The sequence below is a fragment of the Ovis aries genome, chromosome 4 (genome assembly GCF_016772045.2).
Source record: "Ovis aries strain OAR_USU_Benz2616 breed Rambouillet chromosome 4, ARS-UI_Ramb_v3.0, whole genome shotgun sequence".
Taxonomy (NCBI): domain Eukaryota; kingdom Metazoa; phylum Chordata; class Mammalia; order Artiodactyla; family Bovidae; genus Ovis; species Ovis aries.
In genome coordinates, this window is record NC_056057.1 from 33,756,371 (window position 1) to 33,769,188 (window position 12,818).

Below are 12,818 nucleotides of genomic sequence, written 5' to 3' on the forward strand. Positions count from 1 at the left end.
CTGCTTCTGAACCAGTAATATGGATATCAACCTGGTACAACAGGCAAATCACATTTTGGAATTATGTGAACAGAGTCTGACATGTGGACTGCCAGTGCAGGACACGAACAGCTGCTGAAACTTCACAGACTGGGAAAGATTTCACCGTGCCTCTCAAAAAAGAAACTCACAGTGACTAGGTTCATGCCTTCTTGCTACTTATAAGGCAACAGAGAAGATTTAAGAGCACTCTTAAATAACTAGTAAAAAAAAAAAATTAAGTCTCTGAAAGATGTTAAATTTGGTCAAGTGTTTAATTTCAACAAAGAAAAGAAATATTGTATACAGCAAAGAGGTTAAATTCTCTATTTGGGTTAAAATGCTTAGTCTGAGAGCGTACACACCCTGCACATTATTACTAATGTCTTACCTTAGCTCTGGAGGAACTGACATGTTCCATATTTTCAATGCTGCAGATACAGTTCTGTGAAACCTTCCGGCAAGCCACTCTGACGTAGTCCCAGAAGCTACGAGGACTTCCATAACCAAACCAGGTTACTTGACCTTCAGGAGACAAATTGTAACACAAAATAAAAAGAAAACCAGACTAGTAACTCAAAATGCAACAACAACAAAATAAAGGGCAGTAGAGTGTGAGATTGTGGAAAGGCCACTGATCTTGGGGTCAAAAAGCCTTAAGTCTGGTCCCTTTCTAACTTTACCTACTTGTGTGATTTTGGACCATCTATTTAATGGATCTGGATCGTAGTTTTCTCAACAATACAATCAGAGTAAATGAAGCAAAAAGGGCCTAGACACTAAACACAATTGTCTGCATGTTAATATCCTATTATTCTAACACAGTCTTTCAGAGAGCACACAGTTACCCTTCCTTGTGCTTCCAGTTAAGCATTCATTTAAATCACACCTTTGCTGTTTCCTGGCTGTGTGACCCCAGCCAAGTTAATTAACCTTTGTGAACACCACTTTTCCTGACACTAAAAGGGGACTAATTGGAGTAACCACTTAATGAGTATTCTCTGAATCAAATACAACAATACCTGAGTAATGCCTGACTAGTCCTGAGTAATGCCTGAGTAATGAGTATGCCTGAGTATTCAGAGTATGAGTATTCTCTGAATCAAATACAACAATGCCTGAGTAATGCCTGAGTAGTCCTGAGCATAGGACTTGGCACATAAAAGTACTATAAAATAAAGAAAGATAATAAAAAAGAAAAAAAAATGTTACCTATTGCATCCTAAACCTTTTTCTTCTTGGAAAAACAGAAAAAAAAAATTAAAAGGCAATACTGTTTCTTCTCTTCAAAGGGATACCTCAAAGAAATGGAACAATATGTAGCCCATAAGTACCTAGCAACAGCAGGAACCATAGGCTGACTAATCATTACCATCCATTCACTACCATTCTCCCAAGCCTTCATCCGTCATTCACCTGCTCACTTCTAGTCAACAACCCATGACAGGTCCTTAGGCGCTTACCATTCTAATCTTCCAGACCTGGATAACTTCATCTGTGTTCAAGAACAAATGTTCTTTTGTGTGTATTAATATTTCAATGCAGGACTTTGAGTAATAAGTCCATGGGAACAATTTTGTACTCTGAATATTTTTAAACGGGATATGAGAGACATCTTAGTATTTCTTCAGTTTTCTGAAATAATTATTCTTACCTAGGGAAGCTGTTCAATCTTAAGAAAGAGTAGCTTTTATATTTTAAAACCTCTGCCTCTTTATTTTCAAGTAACATTTATTTATCTCAATTTTCTTTTCCCCAGTAACATGTTCTCTCTAAGCAACATCAAGAAGTGTAAAAGTGTTCTTGTCCACAAGCAGCATTTTAGGAACAATGTCTGAAATATCTGAGTGGTATCCAACCACGGTAACACTTAAGAACAACTAGGCTTCTTTTAAAAAGTACTCATGTCTAGGCTCCACCCAAACTAAATAACCAGAATCCTTGGGGGTGGGCCTAGGCATTGGTATTGTTAAAAAGATCCCTCTGGTATTTCTAATAATATAGTTAATCACCCAAGGGAAAGCTCACATGTCATGATAGGTAATCCCTATTCATCATGCAGGACATTTCAAAGGCCTCCTCTTTTTGTAAGCCACATGTGATCTCTACAGCAAGTCACTCCTCCCTATGAGCTGGCCTAATACCCTGAGTTTACACTTAAAGTTACCTGCTTACTTGATTGTCTCACACATTAGATGGTAAGGTCACTAAGGTAGAGACTATATCTTATTTGTCTTTAATTCTATCTCCAGCACTTGACACAATGCTTGTCTCACAGCAGGCATTTAATAAATATTTATTAAAACAAATCGACTGGCTAATCTACACTAACCAGATCTTAACTGCAACTCATAAAAATTTGAATCTTAAAAATCTAATTAGGATCTTTTTACAGTAACAGCTCAGTGGCAATCTGGTATCAAGACGCTACATTACAAACATCAAATATTCTGGACAAAAATATTTACTTTTATAAAAATACAAAAGCACTGACACATCCCTACTCAAACATCATTATATAACTCAAACGTCTCTTCAGTAATGAAATCTTACTGCCAAAAGATAGAAATCTATGGGAATATTTATAATCTTCCTTCTTTCCTTCAGTCTCTCCCCATCACTTTTCTTTGCTCCTTCTCCTCTTTAGTTAAAAATAGTTCCCAGAACATGATGTCAGTATAGTCTGTTTTTAGGGCAATTTTCATGTTATCAATTTGTTAGCCATTTGGAGAAGAGATAGGATGTCTAATGTTAAGAAAGTGGGCTTTTGATTCAAGAGGACCAGAGCAGATCACTTTTTAGACATGTAATCTTAAGCTAATGACTTTTCACTTTACCAACCTGAGTTTCTTCTATAAACTGATGATAATGGTAGTATCTACATGATAACACTGTTGTGAGGATTAGATAATGTATGTGCAGCAATTACTATATAGCCTAATACAGATGTGAATAACCATTATTACTTTTATTATCATACAAAGGGTTAAGAGATCCAAGCTCCCCTTGCATTACAAAATAGCAATGAAATGCACAGTGAAGTTTTCCCCATTACTTGCTTAGAATCTAGAAATATCTTCAAAATTCACTCCCTAATCCAACCTTTTCCCATATCAACCATCCTAAATTGACCTCCCTAAAATCTAGTCTTGGTTAATTTCTTTAGCCTCTATTAATTGAGATCATCCCACAATTTAAAAATGAGGACTAGCAACCACACTTCTCTCAATAAATGGAGTACCATACACTGGAAGCAATCTTGAAGGGAGAATCACAAGGCTTCTCTGGTAACTTTATTTTAAACCTTCTCATAAGTTTGATGCAGTTGAGGAAAATAATTTATGAGAAGTTTAAAAGTGGAGCTGTTGAAAAATTTTAAAAATGTAACAAAGTCCCCTTTGATGGGTAGGGTGACTCAGTAATCCCACTACTGGTCATATTTCCAGAGAGAACCATAATTCAAAACAACACACACACCCCAATGTTCCCTGTAGCACTACTTACAACAGGCAGGACACAGAAGCAACCTAAATGTCCAGCAATAGGGGAATGGACAAAGAAGCTGTGGTACATATACAGAATGGAATATTACTCAACCATAAAGAGGAATGAAACTGGATCATTTGTAGAGACATGTATGGACCTAGAGGCTATCATACAGACAAAGGTAAGTTACAAAGAGAAAAATATCATATATTAATGCATATATGTGGAATCTAGAAAAATGGTATAGATGATCTTATTTGCAAAATAGAGACACAGACACAGAGAACAAACATATGGACACCAAGCGGGGAAGAAGTGGGGTGGGATGAATTGGGAGTTTGGGATTGACACATATACACTACTGGTAATATGTACGAAATAGATAAGTGATGGAAACTTACTATATAGCTCAGAGGAAATCCCCAAATGAGGGGCTATATGGATACGTACAGCTGACTCTCTTTGTTGCACAGTAGAAACTAACACAACATTATGAAGCAACTACACTCCAGTAAAAATTAATTTAAAACAGAGTCCCCTTATGGAAGAGAGGAAACAAAGATACAGAAAAACTAAATATCTAGGCTTAGGTTATACGGAGAGGAACAGAGGCTAAATCCTTGAGATTCCTATTATCTGTATGATTGCAGTCTACAGGACTTTCACCCAAGAGACAATGACGAGATTTCCTAGATAAGAAACTAAAGAAACTGAGAAGCTACTGACAGCATGACATGTCACTATGACTCGCAGGGCCTTACGCCGAGGCTGAAGCTCCAATACTCTGGCCGCCTGATGTAAAGAGCTGACTCTTTAGAAAAGACCCTGATGCTGGGAAAGACTGAAGGCAGGAGGAGAAGGGGACGACAGAAGATGAGACGGCTGGATGGCATCACCAACTCAATGGACATGAGTTTGAGCAAAGCTCCAGGAGATGGTGAAGGACAGGGAAGCCTGGCGTGCTGCAGTCCATGGGGTTGTGAAGAGTTGGACATGACTGAGTGACTGAACAACAACAAAGTATACCAGCAATAGTATCTTCACAACACTTCCACCTATCAAGAAATTAGATGAGAGCATGACTGGCTTGATTCTGCCCACCTTACTCTTTCATGTGCATCGTTTTCAAAATGAATTTGTTAAATCAAGACTCTGAAGTTTTCACATTCAGAAGATGTGCATTGATTAAGAGAAGGTGGGGGTCGTTTGTTAGAAACTCCAAATGAACTCTCATGTAAATTGTCCATATATCCTAGGATTTTAAGAAAGTAATTTCTGCATCTATTTAAATGCTTGAGGTTAAAAAGAATAACAGAAGTGTTCAATTGGTTATTTGAATTATTATTACTTGAACATCACTTCTACTTAAATACAGATTAACTGTTAGCAAAAGATGTACTTGGGGTTATTAGTCTGTAAAACCTGTATTCAACAGGAAAATTCAAAAACAAAGTTACAAGCTGACCATGCCTTTAAAAATTGCTGATGTAATAAATAATCACTCCAAAGATAGTCTCATTTCCTTCAAAAATAGCCACAAAAGGAAATCCCATAGCAAGGAACCGACTAGCCTATATTTTGAAGACATTTTATTCAGGAGAAGGAACATGCTATCACTAATTGAATTCTCTTTTTAATGTTGCCAACAAATACAGGTGTATAAAGTGCTTTCAATTTTATATGTATTTTTAGAAGTTGACTTTTTCCAAAGTTAAACAAACTTTTCAATACTTATTTCCAACCCATTGATCTGACTCTAATTCATTTCAGGCACAGAAATAAGAGGTGAAAGTTTGCTAGACTAAAAGGTGATCTGCTACTAACCAGCTACATGATGTCTTTCCCACTAAACTGCCTATTTTCAAGCACCTTAAAATGGCCTGCGATCTCTAAGGTCTTTATTATTTTAAATTGCTCTTTTATATTACCTAACTTGAATAATGTAGATATTCACATCATGAAGAATATTTGTGTTTTGCTCTTATGTTATTTTACGGCCAGATGAGACCTTCTAAAAACTGAAATTTCCAAAGTGGATCTCTATTTAGTAGTGGATGACGACACGTCATCTTTTGGTAATATATAATGAATCTGTTAGATGACTTTCTTTCTCCACTCTTTGTATAGTGCTTAGTTATGTAAAGAGCTGGTCTCACAAGCTGAAGTTTTTTTAGTGCCACAATACATCACCTGGATGACAACATCCAAGACTATTACCTGGGACCTGCCATTTATCTAGACAAGCGATAAAAGACAGAGCCATCAAATTTTAAAAAGCCACTCTAATATCACTGCCTCTTAGAAGAAAAGCTATGACAAAACTAAACAGTGTTTAAAAAGCAGAGACATCACTTTGCCAACAAAGGTCCACATAGTCAAAGGTATAGTTTTCCAGTAGTCATGTATGGATGTGAGAGCTGGACCATAAAGAAGGCTGCATGCTAAAGAATTGATGCGTTCAAACTGTGGTGCTGGAGAAGACTCTTGAGAGCCCCTTGGACAGCAGGACATCAAACCACTCAATCCTAAAGGAAATCAAGCCAGAATATTCATTGGAAGAACTGACGCTGAAGCTGATATTCACTGGCCACCTGATGTGAAGAGCTGACTAATCAGAAAAGATCCTGATGCTGGAAAGACTGAAGGCAGGAGGAGAAGGGGACAACAGAAGATGAGATGGTTGGATGGCATCCCCAACTCAATGGACATGAGTTTGAGTAAACTTTGGGAGACAGTGAAGGACAGTGAAGCCTGGCTTGCTAGAGTCCAAGGGGTCGCAAAGAGTCAGACATGATTGAGCAACTGAACAACAAAAATATCACTGCAAAAGTTTCAGATACTTAAAGGAAACGAATTACTTGTGGATTTATATTGTTGCCAATATATTTAGATTTTTAAACTTTGCACTGTAGATTTTATAGTGTGTGTGTGCGTGTTCAGCTGCTTCAGTCGTGTCCAACTCTTTGCGACGCTATGGACTGTCGCCCATCACAGGCTCCTTTGTCCATGGGATTTTTCTGGCAAGAACACTGGAGTGAGTTGCCATTTCCTCCTACTGGGGGGATCTTCCCAACTCAGCGATTGAACCCACGTCTCCTGTGTCTCTTGCACTGCAGGCGGATTCTTTACCACTGAGTTGCCAGGGAAGCAGGAATCTTACATTTCTTCCTGCTAATTTATGAAAATTAGTTTAAAATTTTCTAAACAGAGAAAATTCCCATTTATGTAAAAGATCAGAATCCTATCCTTTAAAAAAAAAAAGGGGCACTACTATTAGTTGAAGTTCACATTTATTAGACCACTCAGTGCTAAAAGTACAATCGTGACCTTGATTAATTTTCCAGATAAAGTTTCATGTTAATGTTCTATAAAAAAAGAACAAATATAAACACTTAAACTAACTTTAATTACACTTTCAGCTGATGTGAATAAATCTGAGTCTAGATGAGATACTCAACCGTACTTATACTGCTAGCTCTATGTTATTTATAAGATGCCGCAAGTAAATCATTCAGCAACTATGAATCACAGTTACCAATCTATAAAATGTAATCATTATCCTTTGGTACTGACAATGTCTTGTTCATTGGTAAGGAATTTATCACAAACAAATTTCTAAACTATACCACAGTGTATACCATAAAAATTAGCCAATTCTTAATCTCCCAAAACAACAAAGAAAATGAAGATAATCAGGTTCACCAGAAATCTGAAAACTGAATTTGACTTATAGGCTTTTTTATCTCAGTAATTCTACCATCTTTTGAAGCAGAGTACAAAGGTTTTGCTTTCTTCTTCTGCCAGCATTTTTGATATAAGGCTTAGAACACTGGTAGACTGAATTAAGAGCATGAAGGCTGACATCCACACAGAGTCACATATCAAAGCACAGGCCTGAAGAAATCGAGTGTAATGTTTCAGCAGTGACTAAGATTATGCATAAGGGACCTAAATTGTTTAAAGTGATTATGGGGATCAGGATTGAGGAAACGAGAACATACTGTTTTTCTATTTCTACCTGTCTTACTATAAGTGATCTTTAAAAATAACAACTATGTACTTCTTTAAAAGGCCAGGTTATTAGCATGAGGCCTAGAAGTGCTTTGTATACAGCAGGAACACAATAAAAAAAGTTTCAAATAAGTGAGTTAAGGCGTATATTTTACCTTGGAAGAAAGGAAACTAAGGAATATAATCCCACTAGTGGTTTAAAACCAGTAGTGACTGTTGATAGCACCCATGTATGTTTTACTGAGTAACTTTGGAAAATTCATAGCTTCCCTGAGCCCCAGTTTGCATGTAATTCAAATATTACTACAAAGCACTTACAAACTGAGAAAATAACCAGTAAGTCTTATATTAGTGAGTTATAGTAAAATATAAGTAACACAGATACACATGATTAATAAAATTGTGCTTAAAACCAGGAAACTTAATAGAAATATAGAGGGGGTCATGTAGGAGAGTAAATGGAGTATTATATTGTGTGGGTTAACAAAAAGCTTTTAATTTAAAAATCAGTGTAAGCATAGTTCTGCCCTCTGGATTAATAAAAGCAGAAAGCTTTGCAAAACCCATGCAATGTACTAAGAAAGATCACTTAACTGATACAGCCCTCCCTAGTAAGTCAATTCCATGTTCCTGTGCAGCTCGGTGGTGGGATACATCACCAGCATAGAGTACCTTGAAGAGGTATTTGCAGATGAGACAGCCACCGGCAACTTTGACAACTCTCTTTAAAAAAAATAAACAACAACACAGAGATATTTGAGAAACCTGACATGAAGTTTACAAAAGCAAACTGAACAGCCCCAATAAGATAGCTACAAGTAATCTTGATGCAGTAAACACCACTCACATTTATTATATAAGATGAACTCAATTAAGATGAACAGGGGCTCTACTCAGCATGGAAATCAAACTGGTCTCTTGTAGCCTATTCTGTTGGAGAGGCTGCGGTGTGTCAGTTACAAAAGAGAGAAGCTACTGTTCCCTGTTTATTTCCATCTCCATTACTTCTCCCCAAACATAACAAGCTGATAATGAAAGAATGCAAAATGAGCAAGAAGCCTGCTGAATGTGCTAGCCTTGCACCTCAGAATGTATACAAATGGCTAGGAAAGTTGCTCACTTATTGAACTATATGACTCAGAAAGTTGACTTTAAAAACAAGTGTTCTTTTTTACTGTTAAACTTTTCAAAAAGTTATAAAATTCATTTTAAGGGGAAGTTCTCTCTTTTATTGGTTTAAGAAGAGATAAAATTTGCATAATTTTTTCTGAATCATGAGAACACTTAATTATTTTGTAAAATAATCCTTAGTTTAACCAATGTTGACTAAATGCCTACTTTATGCAAAAACACTGTTTTTTTTCTACAGCTTCCAATTATTGTTTAACAATCACCATCTGGAAAAGTACTATAAATTCTTGCCTATGTTTTTTAGCAATTCCCAGTAGAGTTACACAGGAACACTCCAAAGTCAAATTTCTGAAGTCATACTCCCCACAGATGGTATCTTCTTTCATAAGCAAACACTGAAATTCCAACAGGACATGGTCCCACACCTTTCCAAATACTTAGACCTTTCATGAAACTAAACAGAAGCAAGCAACCAAACACGGTCAGTAATGCATAAAAAAGTAAAAGGAAGGAGATATATATAGTTGTGCTATTGGCTACGTCTATGTTTCTACTATTCAGCTCTATCCTCCTACATCCATTTGCATCACTGGAAACAAATATTAAATTTGGAAACACATATCCAGAAGGATCTAGAACCAAAAGTTACCCGAGTTGAAGCCCATATTAAAATTGAATGCTCTTTCTACAACAAACAAAATGAAAATCTCTCTGCATTAAATGTAAATCAGAACAGAATGCCTTTCGTTGAAAATGTTAAGAACACCAATTTTTAATGTTTAAACCACGTTTACTAGCTCTGCCTTGAGAGTAGTGTATCTTATCTGTAGTCATTTACATAATCAAAAAGTTATCAAAGTAAAAACAATTTTCAGGGAAACTGTGCTTAAAGTAATTTTACTTTTAAAAAAGTTTCGAGTAAGATTCATCATGTTCAGATTTATGTCATGGTTTAATCAATCCCTGGTACAAAATGGGAAACAACTACTGAATCTATTATGAAGCTCAGTTTATACTTTAGGGTTTTTTTCAGCTATTAACATGTTAGCCTTTATGACCTGGTTATGTGTAATATTTTGATTCTGGCTGTGGAACACCATCTGACAATTTTAACAACTAAAACATTTCCACTTATTTGCAGGCATTAATTGCTTTGATCATAATTTAATATCTCACTTGAGGTCAGTTACAAGCAACCAGAAGTATCCAGACCAAAAGACAATCCACCAGATTCCAATTATCTGTAGTCACAGTTCAGCACCCCTCTCATTCTGTAGATGGAAAGGTGAGGCCCAGAGAGCGCCTAGACCTAGCACATCTGTTCCCTGCATCCTCATACTCATCTACTCCTTCAGCTGTAGACAAGATCTGACAGACGAGAGAATCAGTCAACTGGCTTTCCTGGTTGAACGTGAGTTCTTATTACAGTCTCATAAATGGGAAAAATAATGGTGCAGTAAACACAGAGTGTGAATGGGATAAATTTTTTCATATAAAATATAAATCCTTAGCTTAGATGGTGCCAAAATATATATATATGTATATATGAATGGCAAAGCTTACATTATTTCTAAGTGGCTCAAGGAGTGGCTTGTTAGTAGAAAACATTCTCATTTTCAATTGAAATTAAAACTTTTTGTTTTAAAGTATACAATAATATGTATTTATATATTTTGTTTAAATTATTTATAATATATAAAAGATATAATATATACATGATATACCTGAATAAGAATATAGGTATATTAATATGTAAATACTTAAAATTTGTTTACACATTTCATATGTAATTTGTTACACATTTCATATGTAATTAATATGTAATATTACATATTAAAATCTATTACATATATAATGTTATATATTTAACATTAAATATATAATGTTAGGACAGATGAGACAAGACCAAATATTTAAACCAAACAAACTGAAAATGTTTTGTTCAAGAACAAAAGTCATTCAAATGGGCCATTATAATTATATAATATATGGTGATACTAGGTGCTAGTTTCCAAAATTTTATCCAAAAGAAGAATCTACTCAGAAATGGATATGCAATAAAAGAATGCTTAAGTATACTGAAGATATAGTATTTTCTGACTTGGAAAGTAGATAATTTTCAAAAACAACTAAGTAAATCAACTTTATAATCTTTATATTAATGTGGAAAATGGCCACCATACAGAAAAGACTGCTTTAAACAAATCAATCAGCCTCGGTGATAAGACTGAATGTAATACCAATCCATAAATACATTTATTCTTCCCTTTTTTCATGTTAGCCCTTGTTACAACTTTAGCTTTCTATTTATTGATTCCTTTGAAGACTGAGCTACGTTATCATGACTGATAAAGTCTGACCGATGCTAACAACTACGTAAAACGTGAACCTTTGCCTCTGCTGTGTTTAGTCTTATTTTCTCTCTGTGCGTGTATACTTTTCTAATAAGGCTACAAGTAGATGACTCTTTTATGTAATTAAAGATGGATTCCTGGAAAGATCCCTAGATAGATTTGTAAATTGATTGCCATTTATAAGGCAAATAACAAGACTGATAATCAATGATCAGAGAGTAATTCAGAATTTTCAAAATTTTCTTTTTAAACTGGGAATACCAGATAGAACACACTCTATTCTGTCATTAATACTAATAATGTTCAGGTTTGTATTGCCTGAAATTTTGAATCATTAACCATGTATCTGGATGTAAGAGAAAATCACTCAGTGACGCAATATTTACAACTGCAATATGCACTGTAATTCAGCTAACAGTGAAACAGTACCTTTTCTAGGCAGCCATTTTCCACTTTTTAGTAGCTTCTAAAATTTAAATGTTATATATAACTTATCTTAAACTTCTCAAAGGTTTGCTTTAAAATGCCATTTACAGGTAAATGTAGGTACATTGAAAAAGTATTTGCTTATTTGATTCAACAATTTTTTAAAACTGAGCACCAAATTTATGCAAATACTTTACATTTGATAAGTCATAGTGACTTTAAAGAAAAAGAATATAGGAAGAAGTTTAACCAAATAAAAATATTAGATTATACGCATGAACGACTCATTGAAATTAGAAAATCAGAAAAATGTAGGAACTGAAATTATGATGCTCTCCAAAAATGAATGAAAGTCCATTAAATTGTGCAATCTTTTCCTTGTTCTATACTATGAGAAATATTTACTTCCTTTAAATGAGCAATATTTGAGCATTAAGTGATCTAAACTGTTGAAGTTATGTAACAAAAATTTTACCAAGAAAAAATTTCCATTACTGAAAATAAACAAAATATGATTTGATAATTACAAGTACTAAAAGTAGCTCTATGCTAATTTGCAAAAATCATAAGATCAAACTGGGAATGTCCTATTATTTTTCTGGCAGAGACTCAAAGGACTACAGACACAGGTAAACAAACACAAACATGAATTACCATCAGAAACCATCATTTCCTGCTAACTCCAAGAACTGGATTACCTAATAGAATCAGAAAGTTTTTTAACTCTATCCTATATTTTAAAAAAAGCACACACACAAAATATCCTAGGCAATTCTATCAATAGTAGCTATTATTTAATAAGTCTTTTCATAATGCTTTCTTCCATGTAGTAATCCCTTCTCAGAACTCAACTCTATATTGTAATTCTTTCATTTGAAGGACTTTTGAAGGGAAGTTCACAAAAAATAAACTTGAAAAACTCTCCAGGGGTAAGGAGGTTTAAAACCACTAATAAACCTCTCTTTCTGTAAATAAGAAAATGCTTAAATGTGAATGTTAAAAATTCCTTGAAAATTACAGTTTGGTTCTAAAATATAAAAACTGTTTTGTTCCTATCACCAAATAAAATATAAAAACTTGAGATATCTTTCTTGCTCTTCACCTAAAAACGCCTACAACAAGTACTCTAATTAAGTGTTAGTGTGATTGTATAACAATGACATACTTCAAACAGGAGCAAATCACCAACTATGTGGCCATTGTGTGTTTCAGAATTTTAAACATTCAAAACCATATACAATGTGAAACTAAGACAAGAAAAATATTTCAGATGTTTAAAAACAGAAATGAACTTTCAAGTGAAACATAAAAATAAAATAATAAACAACCAATAATATTTACGTAAGAAGACTAATAAAAGTCATTGACCAAAATGGGCTATAAAATAATGAG

The 12,818-nt window shown here is 34.7% G+C and overlaps 1 protein-coding gene across 1 annotated transcript in view; it reads right to left on the bottom strand.

The window, feature by feature from the left end:
- LOC101121769 (phosphatidylcholine translocator ABCB4) overlaps positions 1–9,606 on the bottom strand; it is an 89,569-nt gene extending 79,963 nt beyond the window's left edge. Inside the window, 1 exon segment of the mRNA XM_042249301.2 lies at positions 410–9,606. Within this exon segment, the coding sequence (XP_042105235.2) occupies positions 410–522 (113 nt within the window). The 5' untranslated portion in view covers positions 523–9,606.
- Between the last annotated feature and the right edge of the window lie 3,212 nt (positions 9,607–12,818).